The sequence below is a fragment of the Lagopus muta genome, chromosome 7 (assembly GCF_023343835.1).
Source record: "Lagopus muta isolate bLagMut1 chromosome 7, bLagMut1 primary, whole genome shotgun sequence".
NCBI classification, from domain to species: domain Eukaryota; kingdom Metazoa; phylum Chordata; class Aves; order Galliformes; family Phasianidae; genus Lagopus; species Lagopus muta.
Genome location: NC_064439.1, coordinates 10,664,308 through 10,689,954, shown reverse-complemented (window position 1 = coordinate 10,689,954; position 25,647 = coordinate 10,664,308). Strand labels below are relative to the sequence as shown.

General features: G+C 39.6%; 1 protein-coding gene across 2 annotated transcripts in view; it reads left to right on the top strand.

The window, feature by feature from the left end:
* The window catches only part of ADARB2 (adenosine deaminase RNA specific B2 (inactive)), a 296,845-nt gene that overhangs the window by 221,868 nt on the left and 49,330 nt on the right, over positions 1 to 25,647 (top strand). For both annotated transcript variants that reach the window (XM_048950585.1, XM_048950584.1), the window contains one exon: positions 19,402 to 19,516. In XM_048950585.1, the coding sequence (XP_048806542.1) occupies positions 19,402 to 19,516 (115 nt within the window). The remainder of the gene's footprint in view (positions 1 to 19,401; positions 19,517 to 25,647) is intronic.

The window sequence follows — 25,647 nt, the reverse complement described above, 5'->3', positions numbered from 1 at the left end:
TTGCTACTGATGGGTATAATAAGAAAATATTTTTCATTCATCCATCAGAAAAGTTAGAGCTATTTACACACATATATATGCAGAATGCACGATGTGATTTGGCATAAATACTTTAATCCCATGCATTTCAAATGTAACCTACTTGTAGCTCCACGACTGGGAATCTGAAGCACAGGCTGATAATAAGCATCATGCATCTTCCCTTTCCATCCCGCAACACTTCAAGTCAAAGGGCTTACTTTTGCCTAGGCATTCATGCAAGGGTTTCACTGAAGACAAAAACAATTCCTACTGCAAAACAGCCAGTGCACTACAAAAGACAGACACTTCTTGGGATGAAGCACCGTAACTGCAGCCGCAGCATCGTCACTGGGATAATTTTATCTTTCCCTAACAAATACTTGATCCAGGAAAGGAAAAATGCATACAGAAAATGTCATGATATCATTACCACCTAAACAATGAGAGGGGACATACTCTGTGAGACACCTTGTAAAACTGATGTGCCTTTACAATGCTTTTACAGGGGAAAAATAAAGCATGTACTGCTCCAGCACATCGCAAAACACTGCACATGGAGAGCAATAGAAATGCATAGAGTAGTCTTTTTTGATGTGGGGAAAAGGCAAAAAGTCAATAAAATAAGAAACAGCACCCAACTGTAAAAGGAGGATCATTTTATTTCCTTGAAGGTATACTTATAAGACATTTTCTTTCCTGTCTCAGCACTGATGGCATGAGGAGAAATAACTTAAATCATATATTGTGGTGCCAGCTAGATGAAAAACAGCTTTGCTGTAATGAATTTTGCTCAGTTCCTAATGTACACACACATACTCATAATTGCAGAGAGAAATAATGGGCAAATCTGCAAAGTGATTTGGGCTAACTCATTTGCTAAAACAAATCGTTTATCATAAGATCTCAAACAGGCAAAATAAATCGTGAAAGTGCTTATGAATAAACCTTTAAATCTTACATACATTCCAGAAATGTTTGCAAAATTATCAGAAATGCTCCATCATCCTGGTCAGAAGTGGTTGAGTGAGAATTTTTTTCATTGTCAACACTGGAATTTATTCAGCACGTTTACACAGATGAATCCCATCTGAAGAAGAAAAATATATTATTTTTCTCAGGATTTTCAAGTTTTTTTGTCTTAGCTTTGCAGACATTTACAGAGTAGGATTTTTGCTCGAAAATTGCATCTATGAAATTTAGTATATTTATACCTTTAGAAAGAAGTCTGCTTGAATTAAGTGTAAAGTTCATATACAGTGAAAACCTTTAGCATTAATTACTCCTGAATGTTTGTGAGTATCCGAAATCCTGACATAAAAGCTGTAATTTCTATGCAAAGTAGATAGGATGATTGAGTTATAATTAAAATGGTAATTATACCCTTAATGCTCTGTATTTGACTTTTAAAAAAATGTTATGCTCCAAGAAAAGCTATTTAAAGATCAGAGAAAAATGTTTGAAAAATGAATGTATTCAAGACATTCTAGATCTTTTAAAATCCCGTTATTGATTTTTACATGCTTTCATGTGTAGTCTGAAACATTTTCTTCATTTATTTTGGTCGATGGAAATAATAAAAAATCATTGGAACGTGAAAAGCTTAAACGAATGCAATATTCTCCCAGTTGATATTTAACATGATAAATATTTGAGATGTTGGGGGAGAGGCGGCAGCATCGCTCGCTGGCTGCAAGCCTGGGCTTCATCCTCTCAAGCAGGTGCCGCCAGCGGAGCCAAGCAGCCGCTGGTCGCTCCGTCTCCACTTTGGATGTGTCACACTGCACCCTGCACAGCTCCAACGTGGCATTTCCTCTGATCCTTCATTGACTCTTCTGAATTAAACAGAGAGCACCTAGAGCTATACATCAAATGTCAGGAGTGGCAGCCTGCTGGAACCGTATCAATGTTTGATGATGAATGGCTCGCTCCGAGGCTCACGAGGCGCTGGCCGTGGCAGTGCTGACACCCGGTGTGCTTTGCACTCACTCAGCTGTGGTGCATGGCTGCAGCTGCAGGGCACGGATTGAGGAAGTGAGATGTGCGTGCACGAGCAGTTCACACATCTTTCCAAGCTGATGCCAAGCTTGTTTTATTCAGTGCTTGTGTACCCCCTCGCCTGTGCAACTAATAAATCTAAAATGGGATTAGGAGACTTTATTCACCCTGCTACATGAATCCCTTCTGCTGCTCCAGTGATCACCAATCTCAGCAAGGCAAAAATAGGACTGTAGTTTGCTAAAAGTAAAATCAGTGAAATCCTGTAGTCTTAGGTGCTCAATTTTTTGTAGCATTTCTTACCACAGCCTCCATCCACCTATTTACCTTGTGGATATCACTTACCTTGGACTTCATGACTTTACATTCTTACTAATCTTTAGCTAAAACGAGAAGTTTTTCCTTATGTTGCATGGCATGGAATGTTTATATCTGAGTGCTAAAATTTTATGATTCCTGTAAAATGAACTGCATTTATTTCCTCATTTGTAGCTAGCTTTCTCTTTGTGAAAAGGAAAAAGAGCCAGGGACTTCACTGCTTCTGGTCTATTTTCTGCTCTTATTCCACCCATGGGTGGTGGCAAGAAGCTCTTGACAGTTTATGAAAACAAGGTAAAGTTAAACCATCACTGGAAGAAATGAGTCACAGTTTTGTTACGTGCAGTCCTTCCTCCTCAGGTACTGGATATCCAAAAGCAGGATGTGCATTCATCTCACTAGCAGATAGTTCTCCTGGTGTATGGGAACTGCTGAGTCATGGCCTGAACCTCTGATTGATCACCTGAGGTGAGCCATGAGTCAGCCAGAGGAGCACAGGTGAAGGCAATTCACCTGTGCTGCCGGAAGGGGTGGAGCCAAGCTCCACCCCTCCTGGACCTATTTAAGAGCTGGCTACCAGAGGGGAAGGATCTCTTCTGGAGATCACCTCTTTTGGTGTCTTCTGGTGAGCTCAACCCAAGGGTAAGCTCTTCCACTTATTCTCTTTTTGTGATCGTTGTCTGCTTTGCCTTACTCTCTTGATTATATTGCGATTATAACATCTTGATATCTATTGATTATACACAATTATATTGTGATTATAACATCTTGGTTATACAACTGGCAACTCCTGCTATTCATCCATTTTCATAAAGTGTCCTGATTAATGGCAGGGGTGGCCACGTTTTCCATTGCAGGCACTCAGTGGCATCCTTAATTTGCTGTGTTGTAGATTGTCTCTCTGCCCACTGCTGTGTTGTACCACCCAAGCCCAGCATCATATTTCTTCCCTTCTCATGCCCTTATGCCTTCTATTCAGGTTTGCCTTTTTTCTCCAAGTGAACTAGAAGTGGTAACATAAGGAAAAATAGCATCTAAAGAGTACACAGGAAAGGAGTTAGCATGTGATAACAAGATAAACCTCAGGAAAGACCACCTGGCAGTGGAGAAGACACAGTGAAAAAGCCAAAGGGTAAAAAAGTGCAATACAAGCCAATAGTGTATGAGAAAGAGTGGAGAAATCTGGAACTAAGAGAAGGGGACAAGGACTACTGCCTGCAATCTTCTCTCTCTTCTTTTCAAGAAACATTTGTAAATTTTTTCCCATTTGGAGCTGAGCCTACTTCATCCCTTCTTTCACATACTGGTTTGTTTCACGTAGTGGTTTGTAGTCTGTCTGCCTTCAATAATTGAGAGCTGCTATTTCTAAACCCCTGCGGTAAGTTCTGAATGTTTGCTTTTTAGTCATTGAGATCTTTCAAAACAGTACTAGTTAGCTAAAGATGTGTAAATTAATGCCAATTGACCCAACAAAATGTGTTGTTAAACATCAACGATAGCCATTAGCTATTCCAGATTTCTACAGATAGAGACTGAAATGAAATGCATAGGCAAATTTTTAAACAGCTTTGCATACAAAGTTCAACTTACAAAACAGCAGATATCTTCCAAACTGAAGTCTACTTCAGTAACAGTAAATGTTTCTATGCATTTCTCCAAGGTTTGGCTCAGGTTCTAAATCCTTTCCATATGTCAGATAACTATAGTCTGTCAAGGAGGCTTTGTGAAGAAAAAAAAAAAAAGCAACAGTAAAACCTTTTCTAAAATTATTAGTGACAGTGGATTTGGAAATTGTTTTTTGGAAAATTTTTAACACTAAGAAGAAAGCATAGAACGTCCACATCCAATTGGTCTCACCATATTGCAATTAATGTGGCTCACCCTCTTCTTACTAATGGAGGATCTCAGCACTTGTGGTTCCTTTACCAAAACTGGCATGGAAATGTTCCTGTCATTCATACTAATTATTTCTTTCTTCTTTGTTTTGTGCTCATCCATGCCTTTTGGATGGATGATTATATTTGACATTTTCTTAACTAAAATTCGCAGAGTAGATTGCTTTGTTTTCCCTTTATGGTACTTTGCTAAACTCTTAAGAGACTTTTAGATGTGTTTGTGGTATGAATGCTTCACGGTCCTCAACCTTCCTGGGAAAGAATAGCTGTACTGATGAGGAAGACCTCTTTCTCTTGAGGAAGACTTTCTCTCTTATTCTGAATTTTATAGAACAGTTATACCTGCAAAGCTGGAGCAAGCTGCAAAAGCATTTCATTGCTGTTGGGTACCAAACTAGAAACCGAACCAGCCCTTGGTCTCCCATAGCCTGTATAAGACATTTTCTCCTTTAAACGAGTAGTCCCTAATGGCTGTGATGTGACTGACTGTGACAGAGGCTAGTGCCTGAGTATCACTTCTACCTCCTTTTGTGATGTCCTATTTAATGAATGCCATATCCTTCTGAGGGGACAGCTCTGTTCCTACTTGGAGGCCTTGTGGCTGTTTTGTTCTCAGCCCACACGCAACACAAACAGCTGCTAATAGAGCACCATAGGATAAGGTGACCCTTCAAACTCTTCCACTGTGCAACTGTCTACACACTGCATCATCATGAACACCAGGCTGTTGAGAAGGCAAAATCAGCACACCAAGCCATCTGTGTTAAACATGGGAACACACAGATGGAAAGACGGTTTGCAATGTCATTTCCCATGACATTTGAATGGCAGGTTACAAATGCAGCCATTACAAAAAGCTGCATTTCACCCATGAGGTAAACAATTGTTCATTTTGTCTTTTTGTTGCAGACTGGGATGAGTTGTCTCATGCTGCTGATGTGATGAGCCAAAGAGATTTATGTAATGAGGCCATTTGCAAACAAGGACAGATATTGTTGACATCATATAATGGAAAGAGACAAATATATATCTATCTAGTTTGGGCCTACAGAGAGACTGAGCTTTTCCAAACACCACCAACCATCCAGCTATGCAAGTTTGGAACTTAGATACTCTGGGGAAGCTCAGTGTTTGTCTTTTTCAGAGGTACATCAATGTATTTTGCAATGACAGCAACTTCCCTGAATTGACTCCCACTTTATACTCTGAGAGTTTTCACACCATCTTTGCCTTGAAAGACACCTTCATATCTTTTTGGAGAAGTTTGATCTGTGTTTTGTGTAGGTTTTTTTAGTTTATTTGCACAAAAAGTATTAAAAACAAAACACTAATAAAGCCAGTTGTAAACACTTAGGTAAACAAAAAAGGGGTGACAGTACTGCATCCCTGCTAGAAGCAGATGAGTTTTCATCTTTCAATATGGAAAATCTCTACATGCTGAAGAAGCCATCAAAAACATTACATAATTTCTAGCAAAACTGTTGTTGAGATGTGTTGTAAATGTCAGCTAAAGAAAGTCTGCTTAACCACCTAAATATATATAAAATGGCAATCTACAACTTGGCATGACATATGCATATATATATAATGTACATGAAAAAATACAGCTGAACCACATCATTTTAGCCTACAATGGTAAGACTTATTCTGTTTGTTTGCCATATCTCAGTGTCCATCATAATTTCATTAGTCACTGAAACATATTTTTACTGCTTTCCAAGGGCAATATTAAGTGCACAGGACTCCTGTTATTGGCAGCAAAAATTAATATATAGGACATTTCAATAGGATCTTAGCATTTCACTACAATGATTTAAGAGAGGGGCCTTTTTTTCCCATGTTCTGGTGTAAGGAAATCACTTTATTTCACTTATTACTGTACAACCTATTCATTACCACAGCACTGAAACTTGAGAGAGAAGTAATTTTAATCTGCTATTGCAAGCCAGTAGATCTTGGCTCTGTTCCTGGTCTGGAGTGAGAAACTGACCCCGCTGAGAAGAGGTGGCCAGAAAATGGCCATTGCTTTGGTATTGGTTGACTCAGGTGCTCAGTAGTGAAAGGAGGGTAATTACTGAAATATTCACCTACAAATAACAAGCCAAGGGATAACTCAAGGAAAGCCGGAGGGTGCTCAGTTTCCTAAATCCACCTCCCCTAACACAGCCCCTCCCAGCATAGTTGACTGTCTAGGGACCACAGACCTGCTTTCCATCAAGGCACCTTGCCTTAGGATCCAAAGCTTGTTTTCCTCCACAGAGGCAGGCTACATCTCAAGGCATCTTTTATTATTATTATTAAAGGAGACAAAAATGTGTCATAACGTTGCATCCTTTCACAGCACAATCTGAATTGAGCCATCTCTTGATTTCTGATGGAAAAAGAGTGGTGGGGTAACCTGGGATGCATCATATAGACTAATATGCAGATTATGTTCTAAGAACACACTGGGTTGTAAGAAGAATGGAAGAAGAAATATAAGAAGCAATTTAAAAAAAAACTTCAATAGTAGTGTTGGCTGTCGAGAGCAAAGACCCTGAAGGAGAACTGTATTGTCCAGCTATGTATTACCCTGCGATTTGTTGAGGTAGACATCCTTGGGCACCAGAGAGAAGTGGCAAGGAGCCATCAGTCAGAGGAAAGTGACTCCATGGAGCTCAGGGACAGCTAGAGGCATACAGCTTCTGTGAAAGGGTGTTTTGACATGAGAACCATAGAGTCGCGTTTCCTAGCTCAGTGACCTCGCAGAGTGCTGTCTGTGCTGTGAAAAAGAAAATGTGCTCATTTCAGCTGTCACTGCTGTGTGGGCAAAATATTATTATTATTATTACTGCATTATTTCATGACTAACCAAATGTTAAAATGCAGTACATCACCCACCACTTCTCCACTAAGGGATATGATGGCTTTTCTTTCTTAATCTCTCTCCTTTTTTCTTTTTTTCTCTTTTTAATCAGTTTCATTTCTTAATGGATGCCGAAGTTGTTCAGGGAGTCAAACGAGTGGTGCTCAACCTTGGCAAGAGAGTACGGTGTTTTTAATATTTTGTCAGTTGCAATCAATGAGAGCAAGTCTGATGTTTTTCTGTTCCTAACTGAGGTTTCTTTCCATTCACCCTCCAAAGATCAGCATCTATTTGCAAGGTGCAATGACTGCTGCATGTCTCCTGTGATGAGGAAAAAGTGAATGTCTGACCAGGTTGGAAAGCATATTATGCACACACATTCGTACACACAAATGCTTTCATGCACCCTTTACCCATGTAACTCTGAAAAGAGAAAGAAAAATGCACAAACACTGCTAGAGGGTCTTTGCCAACCTGCTACTCACCTGTGAAAATGAACTACCTAGATTAATTACCTGACAAAGTCTGGACCACAGCTGCAAGCTCAAAACAAAAGAGTAGCTTGTCAACAGGAGCCAAACCAGGGCCTTGAGTGTATTGGATTTTTCCTTTCTTTTCCTCTTCTTTCATCTTCTTTCATCTTCTTTCCTCTCCTCTCCTTTCATTTTTTCTTTTGCTTTTTTTCTTTTCTTTTTCTGCTTACACTCAAGCAGCAGGGCTGTCAGCCGTGAGGTTGCACAGCTGTAATGGAATGGGGAACATTAAGGAGGTGGCTGCTGCCTCAGCCACAGCCACCAGTATCACATGGGTAATGGTTAGAATGGTGACAGTTGTATCACCCTTGTATTGATTAGAGCTTTTATTTTCCCTGAAAGGACTCAAATGTTGTGCCAAAGAGGCAGCTACTTCTCCTGGTGTGGAGCAGCCACAGTGCTCGTGCTGCTGAGTGCAGGACCCAGCCTCTCACAGGGCTGCTCACCTGACCATAGGTTCTGCGCAGAGAAGAGTGGTGGGAAAGATAGCACCCATCCCAGTAAAACCTTGGCCATAACATTAGGTGACAGAGCACCTTGACCTCCACCTATATTAAGAAAACCAGACATTCCCATTTTTACTGGAAATTGAGGTGCAAGGGTGAAAGCGTGTTTAGCATCAATATGCAGAAACTCATCTCAAATCCCCAATTGAATCCACCTGCCCAGATTGGCAGGACGAGTGAGTTTTTTTCATGCTGATTTTATCAAACTGAAAACAATACTGGAAGTTGCTGCAGCTTGAAGCTTATACACAGACACGGGAGCAGCCCTGATCTTGCAGATGAAATATTTGCAATGCAGGCAAGGGTGACCTGGAGTCAGCAGCAACTGTGTAAATCACTGCTCTCCCTGCAGCTGCCTGAACTTCCACCCTAGCTGCTACACCTCCAGTTGTTTGCAAAGCCTTTCTTCACCCAGGGGGAATTTTCAGTCAGACGCGTGTAGAAATACTCAGATTAATTTGATTTTTGAGGGTATACAGGGCAATTTAAGTGAGGTTTTGGGTATTTTTTTATTTGTGTTTATTTCTCCCCTCCAAGCTGCCTTTCACTGCACATTTACTAGTTCTGGAAGACAACACCCTGCTGACACTTAGAGAAGCATCAGTGAATAAAGTCTGTTGTACAGGCTGCAAAGCCATCTGGACTTTCTACTGAAAAGGTTGGACATGGTTTTAGGCAAGATTTTATCACGTCTGAAAAAAAAAGACTTCTGCACACAGTACCTCTTCCAAGGTTGATGTCAGGCTTTTTTTTTTTCTTTTGTAGGTTGCAAAACAAAAAAATTGACAAACAGTTGAAAGGCAGTAAGGATGGAGATATAAATCTCTAGAGGAAGCTTTGTCAAAGGTAGCAGAGTATAAACAAAAAATAAATTAGTTTTGGTGTTATCAGAAACCGGACAGACTTCGATTTGTATAATAGTTTGTCTGGGTTTCCAGACCACCTAGACAATACTGCTGTGAGGCTGAGCGTGGATTCATTCAACAAAAATGTTTTTTTTCTTCTCGGAAAGGAAGAAATGGTTAAATATAAAATCACAGGAGTAGACAGGATGGAGAAAGACAAGAAGGAAAATGTGCAATGGCAGGCAGCCTTAAATCCTCTCTCTTTGCCTTTGTTATTTTCAGGGGCTCTGAGCATGTGTTACCTTGCCTTCAATATTAGCCCAAGCCCAAGAATTTGCTGTAGCCCTTTTGTGCTCTTGCACATCCAGGTTTTTGCAGGGTAGTTTTGTGGACCAGAAAGTGCAGAACGAGGCTATGTGTCAGCTCCTCTTGGCAAAGGAGCCCTGAGAGCAGCGCAGGCGAGCAGCTTGCTGGGCAGAATTGATTGGGGTATCCTTCAGGTTATGTGCTTCTTAGCAAGTCAGCTAACATCCAATGATTACCTCAGAAGTGCACACTCTGGTAACATGGTTTTAGAGATTATAGGAGCTGAGTGTAGGACTGGAAAGCTGCAAGTTATTCTGCTATTCTCCCTGGAATTATTGTTCAAATCTTGGGACATAAGTATGTTATCCTGTGGCTGTACATGGGATGTATATATCCCCAGCCCACCAAAAGACCTGTAGGGGTGTCCTTCCAGAGGTATGATGTGACAATGAAACAAATCTATTCATATTTGTATGGTCTCTTCTGCAAGGTAAGAATTGCACTTTTTATTTATTGTCTTTGATGCTGACTTCCCTGTGCAAAATATTAAAGCTGGTTGTCTCTTAATCATCAACTTTGTAGGAGTAAATATGCCACTCTGAGATTTCTTCTCAGTAGTTAAGTAAATAAAAATATTTTATTTTGAATTTAATTACTGAGTTTATCTGCACTGTCGTCTTCTTCTCAAGAAGCTCTTCTTCCGTTGGCCAATTTGAATAATTCACTCTCTTAGAATGAGACATTTTCCTCATAGATGGTATTTGCAAAAGAAATCTGACCTGCAGTTGGCACCACACAGTGCCCCTCCACAGCCTCCTGACCTCCTGCTTGGTCCTTCCCTTGGGCTCTTACTTAAAGACAGGTCTGCTGAGACAACAGGTTTTGCCCAAAGGTGTTATCAGAGGGTTTCAGAAGGCCATTTCCAGCTTGCAGGTGTGGACACTTGTCTGGCAGATGGAAGGCAAGGTGATGATGAAGTGATACTTATTATTAAATAGAGATCATGGGCTAAATGCTGAATTTTTGGCTTCACGTGCGGGTTCTTAGCAGATATATGACAGTAAAACTCTTCATTAATATCAGCAATGTTATATTAATGACTCGTGTTTGTCCAGTAAAGAACAGTAAGTGAGAAAGGGACTGATTTAAGCCCTGGTGCCACACACACCACTCCAAATGGCTCTGTTGGTTCATGGGTGGCAACAAGGAGCCAGCAGAAAGTATGATTATGCCTTTGCTGGAACAAAGTTACCATAGATGGCAACCATCCCTGTTATTTACGCATTTGAAGAGAAGCCCAGAGAAGGGTGAAGCAGTGTGAAATGTCGTTTGCCTTAATACCTGTCCCAGCCAAGGAAAAAGCTGTTAGCAAGGTTACAGCTGGATTTTGAGAATCATTACAGCAGATGACAGCAAGATCTTTAGCAACAAGAAAGGAAAAATTCCAATATCTGTATAGTAATTGTCATGTAGTGTATTATACAATTTGCTCTGCAGTGATTCAGAAAGTTGAATTGTGCAGTGCCTTGCTGGGATCAGCAGTTCAGAATAGATTAAATTTGTTTTGGACGCTGCCTGCACCCCGCTTTATCTAACAAAGCATATGTGTGATGGAGAAGGCTCTTAATGGTGCAGCTCCTTAATGAGTACCATAAACACACAGACATAGATTTTCAAAGTGGTGCTCAAGGGATTTGAGCAAGTATAGCTCTCTCACCGCTTTCAGCATGTACCCAAGAGCTGTTTACTGGGTACATTTGGGAGGAGAGTGGACCTTAAACAGCCAAGAGTATTGTATATGACAAGGCTTTTCTCCTGCTAGTTTCCAAAGGATATTTGTTTTAATGAATCTAAGATGAATAAAACAAGAAAATAGAAAACTAAAAGGACATTTCTCAGGTAAAACTTCAATTTTATTAAAGAGATATGCCTCATAATATGAATCTAAAATCCAGATTGTATAGAGAGTGTAAAAGCCTCTATACAGAGTTAGCCATTCCCCGGTGCTGGTGGCTTTATAGAGCTTTCATCTAGTTAAAGAAAACCCATTCGTGCTAATTTAATATCTGTAGTGTACAACAGCTTGACACCTGAGGCTTGTCCTAAAGCAAGCACGAGGCTGCAAAGTGAATGCTACTTCATTGTTGTGAATTATTCAGCACTCATAGCCAGCCTTATGTGTGTCTCGGTAGGAAGCTGGCTGTTGGGTTAAGGATCAGTAAAAGAAAAAAAGCAAACAAACAACCCCTCCTTCCCGGCGTTTGTTAGCAGGTGCAGTATTGACTTCAAGAATGATTTTACAAAATTGGTATGGACATCCTTCATTACCAGAGCGATAAATGCAGAGCTGTACTCAGAAGCAGCAGAAGCTGGAAACTGAGCATGGCTTCCTTTAGGGAACAACTGTACATGTCAGTGGAAAAGCTTGTTTCCTCTAAATTCATTGAAATGGTGCTCATTGGTAGCATCTTTTTAGAGCAAGATGAATGCAGACAGCAATGAATCAACCTCAAATAGAGGGGCTCATCTGTTAGCATCCCAACATTAACACACTAATGTGAATTTAAAGATTCTAATTAAAGCTACGTACAAAATGTTTTGCTTCTAAATAGAAAACCGTACTTTTTGGAGGAGCTAGGGCATTTGGATTTGACAGTATTTCCTTTTTTTATAGTATGCTTTTTTATGTATACTATTTTCTTTCAGTCACTCTAGGGGGTTCTGAAACAAATAAAAAGATACATTATATTAAGTTAGATTGATTCCCTGTGGTTGATGCATAAATTGAGAAAGCAGACCATTTTTTTTCACTGAGCTCTTGAAATAAATGCCTGTTTGATTTTTGTTCCTTCCTGTTGTAGCTACAAATTTCCTTTTAGATATTTAGCATTGATTAATCTCATTTACAAGATCACATCGTTGTTCTTATGGTCAAATTCAGAAGCTGATTCAATATAGCAGGATTTGCTTCATAGCTGTCTGTTTCTAAAATTGTCCATTTCTCTCCAAATACTCCTCCAGTAAAGTTTGCTTTTTTTTTTTTTTTTTTTTTTTTTTTTTCCCATTTCATACTTGATATTTATGGGGAAAAAAAATCAGTATGTTAAGAAAAAATACTGTGAACATTCATGTAGCACCTCCGTGATAGTCATGAGTGAAAAACATTCTGAAGATATTTTAAACATTTACTAGGAGACCTTTGGGCTCTCTAGTACCAAGAGTCAAGCATCAGACAGAGGGAAGGACATTTAGCTTGCATTTAGCCACTCTGGAAACATCACAAGTGAGAAACCTACTGCTGTCTCTAATCATTGGTGGAGTATACAGTGGATATATGAGCAGTTCATCAAAATCTGATGAACTGGTGTTTAGCAGTCATTGGGAAACCTTCCAGGCATAAAGATGCTGAGATTCACCAAAGAAGAACTTTAACTAACCCTCCCATTTGACTTTTGTCCGATCTTAATTTTTCTGTGCATTCTGTATCCTCCCAGCCCTAGTGAGCAGTATGTTATTATTTTCATACAGCCATAGGGTTAATGGGAAACCCAAACAGCAAATGGGTACAAGGAGGAATTTTCTATTCTGGGTTCTTTCAGTGCAGTTTGTCATTTTTTCATCTGCCACACAGGCAAACGCTGCCTCATACAGCAACCAGCACAGCACTGAAATTTAGTAAATGATCACTAATGATATAAATAATGGTGTAGAGGCAAATATATTCTGTGGGGCTTGGGAAATTAGCAGAGCAATCAGCTTCCAGCCGAGGTGAGAGGGGGAGAGACAAGCAGCCAGCAATTGATGGCTCTGAGCCCACGAGTCCCTTGCACAGTCCGGACAAGACATCCAATGCAGATGAGGTCAGCCAAGCCTTTACAAATGCAGAGCAAATTCAGAGCATTTGGTGATTACAGAAATGAGGGGTTTATTATGATAGCTCAGCATCATATGTAGCTAAAACATTTGTAATAGGACTATGAACAATTGGAGGAAGTTGGTGAAAGTGATTCTTTTGACTGAGATAATTGAAGCAGTTGATCTTCCCCATCAATCTTGATAAGAAAAGGATGAGGATATTCAGCATCAGAAATGTGTTGTTTTTGGAGTTTTCATTAGAAGCTCCATGTGGGAATGTGTTCCCAGCTGCTGCCTGTGAAGCACAAGCACTGTCCTCTCTGAGAATCACGAATGAGGAGACCTCTTTAAATCAGGATATACACAGGATATATGAGCACGTCCAGATGAAATGAAAACATACCAGACACAATAAAATTACATCCATCTACAATAAAACAAATCCCACATATGCTGGCCCTGAGGGATAAGCCAAAATGAGACATAATGATCAATGTTGTAGGAGTTATGATTGGAGAAAAATAATTACTGCACGTCTCAAAATAAAAATTAAAAAAAAAAAAAAAAACAAACCCACAGTGAATTCCGTGGAAGTGCTTTGTTCTTGGAGTAGTACTCTGCAAAAGCCTGTGCATGCTGAAGAAAGGCTGAGTTATGAGGGCTGTGCTTGCAGACCCCAGACCAGCTACAAAAGTACTTGCATGACTCTGTTTGGAGGTTCTCATTAGTGCCAGTGACATTTGCCTCTCATGTGAAGTGGATAAAAGTCAAACACTTTTAGCTCTGAAGAAGTGGCATTATGTTGAAGCAAGAGACTTGCACTGAAGCTGCTGGGAAGAAAGGCAAGAGTGAACTCAGCCTCCAAGTGGCTGACTTCCTTTTTCCATGGCATTTCCTGCTTGTTCTATCTTCTACGTCCATGCTTGGCCCTTCTTACTGAACTGGGGGAGCTCCTGGCAACAGAAGTTAAATTGATGCCACAAGATGGATGGTGGAAGGCAGCCCATGACCTTCTGCCATTTCTCTTCTCAAGGCTGCATCTTGAAGATGATGTAGTGCCTGGGAAGACCCTAACTAATTAATTGGCTCTAGGGTACAATCACTTAGCAATGAATCTCCAACTAGCTACAGAAAACTTATTTACAAGCCTGGGAAGGAGTGTGCTGTGTAGCAGTTTGCTGTACATCCTGACTAGAACCAGCAATTCAGGACTGATATTCACTGTGCTGTGTTCTCTTCCCATTTAAGTAGTAAGTACTCCACAGGAAAAATACCAGCTTACACTGTCAAATAGTGCATGTTTCTCCCTTGAGCAGAAAAAAATAAGTAAGTGTGCATCTCCTTTTATCAGTGAAGGAAGATGTGAATTTAATTCAACCCGATCCGCATTCATTGTATTCAACATTTACCCCCAAATGTCAGTAATATCCTAGAAAATAAAGTACTTGGGAGACAGAAAAAACAGCGTCCTTGGTGATATCTGTATAGTGGAATACTTCTTCCCATCCATATGCATATCTAACCTTTATGATATTACAACCCTATAAGCCCTAAGACAGGATTTCAATAGCAAATGTTTACTAAAGGCTTTCTCCTTCATAATCTATTGATTTTAATATCCTTACTACTCCAGTTGAATGTCAGTTTTACCCCAAAGACTGCCATTGCAAACTTGAGCACATTTAATTATTTATGCTATTTGAAATATTAGTGTTGAAAAATGACTGAAAGTTTTTGATTCTGTAATGGAAAGATCTAAAATTTGATTTTCCCTTGTGAATAACACCGTTAATTTGATATGGTAATCGAGGAGAGATGAATACTTCAGACAATACAGTGCTGTTTTAGTAGTAATTACATCTATTTTTCATTTTCCCAGCCTACTTTAGACAATAAAATATAGCTTGTTAAGTATTGTAGTACATCCCAGCCTTCCTTCAGAATGGAAGTTTTAGTATTGTCTGCTTTCTTTCTTCTGCCAGGAACCTGAACAGATTCCTGATGCTTCCTCTGCTGACAGTAGGTTTTTAGGCAGTGTACATGACTTCAGTGCAACTAAGAGCAGATTTGGGTCTCAGTGTGGGTCTTTCAGTTTTCTCTGCCTCGCTGCTATCCATCACTGTATTAGTAAGAAAGGGTAAAGATTTGATCTCAAAGATATTGCCTTTGAGACAAATACTGTTTGTACAGAAAAAAAAAAAAAAAAAAAAAACATCTAAGGGATGATCTATAAAAGCCAAGATTTTGAGAGCAAACAAGCCAATGCAGGGTATTTGAAAGAAGCACGTCATCTGGAGGGTCAGTCATTTTGTAGAGCTGCATTTTTTCTTCCTAACATGTTAGGTACCCATGCACATGCCCAAAGCTGTCATGGCCTAGCTCATCCTGCCCAGCCATGTGAATTCACCTCTTTGAGGGATGAGCCTGAAGGAGTATCTCTGAGCCAGGCACACTTCTACTGCCTGCAGTGGGGCTTTGGTGCTCTTAGTCAGAGTTCTGACTGTCCACATCATTTTAGTTTCTCCTTCCCTGCCCACAGCTGCTATTACACTGTCATCATGTTTCTTTTTCACAAGGAATGTTTTGACTCTTTTTTTCCCTCCATCTTCTAAAATTTTACCTTTTTCTGCTACCAACCTGGTAGTTGTTCTGAAGCTGCCAAGATATATTTGGCTCTTGTATTTACTCCAGATGGAGACTCTTATTCTCACTCATATCTGGCAGTAAGAACTATGGTATCGCCAAATGCTACTTCTCTGAGATTTTTTTGCTAATGGAGAGTAATAAGACTGGTTTCTTTTGTGCAGGGGTTGTAAATTATTTCTGATGGCAGATGACATAGTCTAGCATATATCCCAAAAGTTCAACAGGCTCCTAATGGCCACCAACGTTGAGATTTTTCTGGTTTATATCCCATCAAGAAAGATAACCCAAATGTTCACCTTTTAGTAATCTGGGATTATTGGTTAATAGTAAAGCAAGAAAATATCTGAAATAAAATATCAGATTATAAACTAAGGAGGGGTAAATGTGTGAACACTTGCCTCTACTAAACCTGTCTTCTATGCATTAAATACATTTGTTATCTATTTTGTTTCTCTGAAAAAACTGAAAGCCAGTCTAAAGATTAAATAGGCAGAAATCCTGCTGTTGATTGCAGTGTGTGTGACTGGCACAAGGTGTGTTGGAGGAAAGGCAGCACACTGCAGTTCTTGTAACCTATTGGTGTCAATAAAGTAACCCTACATGCTGCCCTGCCACTGGGCCTGCTTTCAGGGCTGCGTTATTCAGAACCCTGCACTTAAACTGCACTGCATGCATCAATCCATGGGGTATCAAACCCCTCACGGGCTGAGTCCCGCATGTCTTGACATCTTATTTTTCTCTACATACTTTTCTTCCTTTCCACTGTACTTTGGAATAACCAAAGACAGAGCAGTATGATTGCCCTTACATGACCTCTTGGATTAGACACTGTGGTTCTGTTTTGTTTTCCCGCATCCTCCATTTATGTATGTATGTTACTCCAATGCTTCTATTGATTTCACTGGCTTCCTTGTAGGCAATGCATTCAAGACAGAAAATATTCGCCTATTTATTCTAGATGAGAAGCTTCACATTTAGTGGATTTGCTACTCTTTAATATCCCAGGTCACTCCTTGAGATCAGTAAATACTGAATTCCTTATCATCCCTAAATGTTATCTGAAGTCATGTCGTTATTTTGCCTTTAGTGAACTTTCTGGCTTTGGAATCTACTGCCAAATGAAGTAAGGAAAGCTCTGACAATAGGGATTTTTAAATTCAAAGTTAAAAGTTATTTGTTCTATTTAGCATTTTTAAAATGATTCTTTTAGGAATTGCATGTGCCTCTAAGCTAATTAACTCTTAATGAGTGCAAAATGCCCTGGGATGCAGATTTGGAGGGTAGTCTAGAAGTGCAGGCATGGATTGAACTGCAGTACTGTAGGAGATGAAATCTGAGATTTGATGCTTGTTTAAAATGATGGTACAGATAGTTTTATTGTTATACTCTTTCTTTTCCCCTTTCTTCCTACTCTAACTAAAGCTGATCAGATTTTCAGTCCGCCATATGGGACCCAGCTATATCTGTACTGCAAATACACTTTAGTTTTCTGTTATGGATGAAGTCACTCTCCAGTAGGGAAAACAAGTTAGAAACAAACTTTCATATTATGAAAGACAGGCAGCGTTCCAGCGCTGAGCGCATAGCCAGAACGTCGGTAAATCAGAACACCTGGCTCTGCCCTGCTCCATGCTATTCCCCTGGACCAGTCCCTCACCCTTTTAGTGCCTTCATTCATTCATCTGTAAAGCAGCTATAATTGCATTTATATCACAAGGGTGCCTTGATGCTTGACAAATGAGAATTGACCCAAAATTCATCCTTCAGAAGCACTGTATGAGCACTGCCTCGCTCACATGGTGGTTGTGGAGAATTAGATTAGAAGAGGTTTAAATGCAGTCAAAGTGAAATTCCATTTAGGAACTGTCAAACGGTTCTCGATAATTTTTCTTAGTTTTCATCTAATTCTAGTGTAGAATTTTGCATGTATCTCACAGATGAGTTTAAATGCCTCTTTCCTTTTTTTGCAACAAGCCAGCACATTTTACTCCATGTTATATTAAACTGTCTTCCTTCTTGTGGGTAAATGGCTGTTTCCAAGAGCAACACCTTGGAAAGCTGCACTTAGCAAAGCAACGAAAAACTGTCATGTCAAAGGAATCCTATCTTTATGTACTTGATCAAGTTACAATCACTTGCAAGAATTGTCCACAGAAAAAAATATTCCAGGTTTTATGGAAAGGGGGTTCCTAATTGTTGTTGTGTTCTATTTAATTCATTTTTATATGTATTTTTCTGTAATAATATTTAAAAATTAAGCTGACTTTCATCAACAAACTGTGGAAACATATGGTGTGTAGCCTGTAAAGGCTCTCAGTGGCACAAGTATTACCAAAAATATTGGTGAATTAGAATCTGCTTTTCTCTAAAAAACAGTTGTATGTTCTCCCAGTTAAAATACTATGTTTTCACCACGATGTTTTCATAATTAGTAGTTTTAGAAGAAAAAATACATAAATCTTCTTAGATATATTTCCTTACTTCTGCATGAGCTTTCAGGGCAAGGGAGGCTGAATATCACCCTCAGCATCTTATCCCTGTGTGCCATGAGCCCACCTACAAGCAGACCCATTATAACAGGACATCATCCCAGGTGAGCTTAGCCCAACCCCAGAAGAATAGCAGGGACTGTTGCTTGGTCAAGACACCTTTCCTACCAAAGGCTTGCTCACTTGGGACCAAACACTACAGCAGGTCTCTAGCCAGCACCCCAGACTAATCTCTGGTCTCCAGGAGCTGGCCTCAGAAGGATTTCTGTGTACAGCTTGGTTTCACCTGAAAGCTCAGATGGCTCAAATTAAAAATCCTATGTATCTTACTTTTTTATGCTCAGACTGGCAAAGCATTTTGAGAATAACTCATGCTCATGAACAGCATTCCTGTGACTTATCTCTAGTGTATGCTTGAAAGACTCCAAACAAAGTGCACAGATTAAGTGAATTAAAAGATACTAAATGTTTCTTCAGGGAAACAATTCCAAGAATCAGTGTTCTCAGGAGCACCTCAGATGTTTCAGGTTCACATTTGCATGCAGTTTACAGAATTCGCTACTTAGACTTTTTACCGTTTGACTTCAGTAACTAGCTTCTACCTCAGTACAAGCTCATCATCAAAACTCACCTTTACTTCAGTCTTTTGACACCTTACCTCTAACCCAGTCTTCAGCTCAGCTCTTAGGCTTAGTGGCCTAAAGGAATTTTTCCTTCATCAGTATTCATTGACAATAAAAATCCTGAGAAACAGTAAACCTTGACATTGGTGATATCTAACCCACATCTCCATGGTTTTGTGGGGCAGATGTTCACCTCTTCATCTCTTACAGGACCAACACATATTCTGTGAACTGATCCTCCACCAACTGGCAGGAGGCTCAAGAAAAGTCCCTTTACCATTAATCCTAGTCAAAATGGGTCTTATTTTTAAGTCACTTCATTTGGCCTTAGAACCTCACGCTAGCCAAATCTGAGGGGGATGAGGGCAGTCAAAAGAGATGCTCCTTTCATCTCTGCTCAGGTAGGTGGTGTCTAATTCTAAAAGAAACTTCTCAGCAGTTGACAGCAGGTGATTAATCTGCAGAAACGCCCAGGTGCTTCAATCAAAGAAAGTGAAAGAATTCTTTCTGACTGTGTCTTTCAGGACTTTGCGGACTCCGTGTACCAAATGGTTACACAGAAGTTCCAGGAGCTGACAGACAATTTCACTTCCATGCATGCACGCCACAAAACTCTTGCAGGAATTGTGATGACCAAAGGTAAGATATTCTATCCTCTCATTTACTTTCCTTGGCATTTTTCATGACTAAGTAATACATTATTTACCTAGTCCACGGTATTGAAGGATGCCTTTGCTCCCACACAGAACAATAAATAGTAATGCAGAGAAAAGAAGCATTAAATATTTACACTTCAAGTAGGTTCACACAAAAAATATTGGCAACAGAGGTAAAGATTTATTCATAAATATGTCCCTACATTTCTGTGTCTACAGGACAAAATGCAGACCTGTCTGATTTTGCATTTTCTAATAAATGGGGTTTTGGTAGTTATCAACAACAAGGCTGTATTATTTATTAACTGGGTTTTTTTAAGATTTGGAAAAATTGAGTTCTGTTTGTACAAAACCACTTTAAACTTTGTTTCAGACTGACAGTAAAAGCAAATCTCAGCCTGGTTTCTTTCCAAAGAAAAGAAACCCAAAGCATGCACAGTTTTAATTCTGCACTTCTCTGACCACAAGAAGTAGTTATCAACGGGGTCAAAATTTGATATTCACACATGATAAGAGTTAACTGAAGGATACATACCATACAGAAATCCTTATTTCACTGATGAAACTGTTGCATAAATGGCCTTTCCTCCTTTGCGAGCTTACCTCAATGCAGGCACCTCGGTATTTATGAGGCTGCCAGCAGTAGAGAGGCTGCCATAAACTTCATTCTCATTCAGACACATGGAGTGGTGGTCTGAGTTTAGAAATGAAGGGATAAGCTCACAGGGGAAGGGCATGTATAATTCATCCAGGCTTGTCTTTCTGGTTCTTTTTACCAATTACATTAGCTTGACTCAACACGAACATCTGTGAATATTGCGAGGCAGCAGGATGGAGACAGGATTGTCTGCTGGGTCTTCTCCAACCACAGAGCCCAGATACTGATACAAATTCTGTGCAGAGTAACTTATTCTTCTTTCTGATGTGATAAGAGTGAGCAGTGAAATCCAGAAAGAGCCCTCCCACTACGTTTTTATGACTCCCATGCCTTTGGTGGGTTTTTACACATTCATATTTTCTTAGTCATCTTTAGACAAAGTATAATTGTACTTCTGCTCATAAACCATTTTTCTCAAGGCTTCCGTTTTAACTCTGAATATCCTATTATGAATTCCCCCAACTTGTCAACTACCCAGTTCATCAATTCCTTACTAGTCTTGTGGAGCCTAAGAAGTAGATTCACAGTTATAAAGTGATTCATGGAAGATGCAAAGCTAAGAACAGCCTTATCTTGGCATGTTTTCCAGGAAGATCTGAGTTACTTCCAACTTGAGAAGGTCTGCCAGACATCGCATGACAAATAATTCGCCATTTGTGTCATCCCCTGTACTAAGCTTGTAGCTTTGTAGCTCTGTTTTTTTCCCAAAGGGAGCAAGGAACTGATCAAATATGGCACAGACACTCTTCCTATCACAGAATCAAATATGTACAGATTTCTCATGTTTTCAACACAGAATTTGGCAGAAAACTTAGATCTCTGAAAATAACATACTAATGATACCAGTGAAAACAAATCTGGTAATGTCTAATCATGTTTGGTATTATAAACGACTCTTTCAAAAAAAAAAAAAAAGATTTATTTTTGCCTTTATTTCTCTTCTACGTAATCTCAACTAGAGACAGATTTATCTGTGCTTGTAGGGTTTTCAGACAAAGCTGGTAAAAAGCACAATGTGATTCTGCGGTAACTACTGTTGAGATAATACAAACTCTCTACAGACAAAACAGGATTGTGCTAGATTGGTTTTCTTTTCCTGAACTCTGACTTTTTTTTTTTTTTTTTCCTTCCATTTCAGTTTCCCAGGGAAACCGGGAAGCTACATTTGGTCTCTATAATTGACTTATGCTGTGGCACCCAGGGCAAATTCCAAAGCAGGGGAGGGAGAAGTGTAGAAAATGGTGTTATTGACTGGCTGTGAATGTTCCACAGTAACGAATCTAGTCAGCAAAACATTGCAGTCCAATGTATTTGCATATCTTTTGCTCTGAATTGTGATGAAACTTAACATATCAATACCTTTTGTGAAAGTAACTTTTGACTAGTAGATACCAATATATTCTTTCAAAATTTTTACCCAGGTGAGAGCAAACTATCCCACTGGTTGATGTGATGTTTTCTGATGTAATATAATAATTGAAACATGATAATAACTCAAAAACCAACTTAACTGATTGTAACTGATTGTTTAACTGATTTTTGCCAGAATGATTCAGGTGTGTTAATTGAGAATACTGTGCATCAGACAAAGTCCTCAGTCTTGACTTTCTTTCTCATATTCAGTTTTTCTGGTTGCTGCTAAGCAGACTTTATCTTTAAAATACTCTCAAAAATTACTAAATTCGACTTTTCAGATGTCTCTTATGGTCATTTATGGTTATACATTTTAGATGTAGTCTGTGGTCACAGAATCATAGAATTATTCAGTTCTGGTGGGATCTAAGTTTCTCAGAACAACGCCTTTCTTCCAAATGTTCATACCAGCCCTTTCTTCAATATTTCCAGGGACTGGCTTTTATATTTTGAAGTTGGCAACACTCAGGACAAAAAGACAAAGACAGCAGACCAAGAGAAAGGAGGAAAGGGTGTTGAGAAATATCGATGACCACCATAGAGGGAGACATATTTCATCTTTCATGCTGAATGCTGCAATCTAAATGCAGGTGGAACTCACAGTGTTTATCCACATCACTGACAGAGTTTGCCTTTGCCAGCTCTGAAAAAATATGAGCATACATTTGTGTTCTACATGAAATCAATGAACTCAGTAAAGAATACCTGCTGCTCATTGCAAAGGTGCTGATTGCTGAGGTCATTTTTGCTAAGGAACCCTCCCATAATTACTATAGGCAAAAGGAGACTGCTATTTAAACACTATTTTCCCATTTGTGTTTGACAAATCTTAGCAGTTTAAATACCAATAGGAATCTTTTGTCATGCCTTCTGTTAAAAATGAAGCATTAAGAAAGTTCAGTCATTTTCACAGGAGCATGGCATTCATAGAAAAAGGTTATAAGTTGATTTCTCATTTCAATTTTCTCTCTTCTTCTATCCTTTTTTTTTTTTAAAAAAAAAAAAAGTCTGACAATCATTTTGATGTTAAAAGCAAACTAGGAGGTCTTTTCAGTTATCTTGTATGAAATAAAGATGAACTGGACAAAAGAGCCCTAAATAGCAATTTCATGCTGTGATAAAAGGTGGTAAATTATCATCTATACCTCATGGAACAGATCTTAATAATTGCTAAGTGGAATAACAGAAAAAAAGTAAAGATGACAATATGTCTCCATGGATCTTTACAGTATATTAAGATTCATAAAGCCTGACATCTAAGAACAATCAAGAATATTGATGTCCAATTGCCTTCCCTTCTTTAGCTTATGTAGTAAGTTGGAAAGTAGTAAAATACAGTAGAAAATACAGAACCTGTGTAGAGAATCAATCTGCTCCATTCCAGATTAAATTCAAGCAGCCAAAAACCAGTTAGAGGAACTGAATGAGTTACAGCATGGCTAATCCCCTCAAGAAGACATTCACAGGGGGAACTCAGGCTTTCCAGATCCATTTGCATAGGATACTATGCAGGATAAATGGATACTAAGTACCTGTGTTCTCCTGAGACATGGGTTTTCAGTGAGACTTAGATTTCTGACATGGAAATTGGGTGCCCAAACTGCTGACATGTTTTTGAAAACCTCATGAGGTCTCTTCAGCTTCTTTTTCCTGATGCTCTTAAGGAGGTGGCCAAATTCATCTGTCATTCTTGGAAATGTTATTCACTGCTTATATGTGCCCAAGCTGACACATCCCCACAAGATGCTGGGTTTTCCTGAATCGTTTTGAAACAATAGCTATCTAGTTAGAAACCGTACATGTCATTGTGGTTCTCAGAAAACCGTTTTTCAGTTGTTAAAAGCCTTAAAGCAATAATCTTCAGAATGTCTCTAAGTAACTTTGAGTTCAATTAGAACATCATGTTCCACAGTTGCAATTCTACTCCACATTGTATGATCTGGATTTACAATCGGCATACTGGGATTTCTGTGACCCTATAGAATTTGATTTCCAAATTCCAGCCCAAAGGACAATATGAGGTTCAAACTGTGGTTCCACCAGTTCACCACTTCTTTCAAAACGTGGGCTTAAGCGTACTGCTGCAAGTACTCTCTTCACAAGGGTGGTACAGTGTTTCTCCATTTTTTCTGATAAATTGGTGCTAAGGAGCAGAAAATAGCTCAAGATATGTTGTCTTAGAGACAGAAATTGTGAGATAAGATGTGACTGTACAACCTACTTCTTGCACCAAGTGGGGAAAAAAAACAGGCTTAAGGTTATCTCCCCATCCCTTGTTATATATTTTATATTAAACAGAAATTAGAAAAATGCATGCACCAGCACAGAAGCAGGGCTTCCCTTTTCAAGGTGAGCACTCCAGCCCTTCCTTGCTGCTGTGGTCTAACCTAAATCTGTCCTAGCTGTTTGGTAGCATGAGAGAATGCCCTATTCTCTCTGCAGGTTTAGGAACTCCCATGGTAGAATGACCCAACCTGAGGAAACAATTGATCCCCCATGTTCCACCTGTTGCAAAAGCTGTAGGCATCTGAAGCACTCCTGAGCTGACATCTCCATCCCTGCTGGATGGCCCACTGGTTGCTTTGGTTTCCATTTCAGAGCAGCTGGTTCTTCACAGACATTGATCCTTTCATCCCAAATCATTGACTGCCTCTGGACCTTTCGGTTCTTGCTGTTTAAACAGTATTTCTGAACAATATAGCAACTGATATCTCTCAAAACCTGGATACAGGCAAAGCCCTGTTTTTGAGTTATGCATTGCAAAATATGAAAATGGAAAGCAGACATTCTGTTCCTGTCCCTACATATAAGAAGCAAGAAGTTGGGAAGTTCAGATTTTCATTCTATTCTCTCGAAAGTCAGACTGGACATTGTCCACTTTCAACACAAACAATGCATCTGATCCGAAAGATTAACATTTCTTCAGCGAATAAAAGCTTATGGACATCAATGACTGGATTTCTCTGTGGCCCAGTAAAAAAGTTAGGAAGATTTACAAAATGAAAATATACTTAAGAAAAAAACATTTGAGAATAACTTTCTTCTACACTTACCTTCCAAAATCTATATTCAGGATTTCAGCCTTTCTCACTGTAATTAAGGATCCCACTAGCACAGAAGACTGTCAATTTACTTAATAGTTAGATATCAGTGGCACAGCATTTTTTAGACAAACAGATACCTGTATGCAGAACCTGGCAAGGAAAGTGCGATTCACTTATTTTAAAATTAGAAGTTATCTGTAAGTTGCAACATAGCTGTTCCTGAAGAGAACTTATGTTCACATTCACATGAAAGGACCCTCAAATAACACTGATTCTGCCACAGATCTGCCACTGATCTAGTCCTCGTGGACTTGATATGGGGCAAAGCATGTGGAGGTCTCCACTGACCCTCCCCTCTTCCTCTTCTCCAGAAGAAAGGGGAAGGGAAGGGAAGGGAAGGGAAGGGAAGGGAAGGGAAGGGAAGGGAAGGGAAGGGAAGGGAAGGGAAGGGAAGGGAAGGGAAGGGAAGGGAAGGGAAGGGAAGGGAAGGGAAGGGAAGGGAAGGGAAGGGAAGGGAAGGGAAGGGAAGGGAAGGGAAGGGAAGGGAAGGGAAGGGAAGGGAAGGGAAGGGACTGGGGCTTGCAAGCACAGCACCATCTCCTTTCATTCCTTATAGAAGCAGATCTGATGGGATTTTCTACTTTCTGTCTACTAAGGAGAGGAGAGAAATGGACCATGGAAATGAGAATTGGGAGAGACCAGTCCATTTCCCTGCAAGTACAAGATGGTTCCCTGTAGTGCATTCCTGAGTGCATTTTTCTGATCTAGATTTAAATGAATCAATTACCAACATGGCTTTCAACACTACCTTGGGAAAGCATTCTAGTCTAATAGACCTCATTGTTAATCATTCTCACCAGTTATTTGGGCTGTTTTTTATTTCCTGCAATTTCATTCAAGGTCCTCAGTCACACTGTCCTTAATTGTGCATTTGGTACCCACCTCTCCTTGGAGACTGTACCCTTCAGCTATTTGTAGGCACTTAAATCACTTTCACAG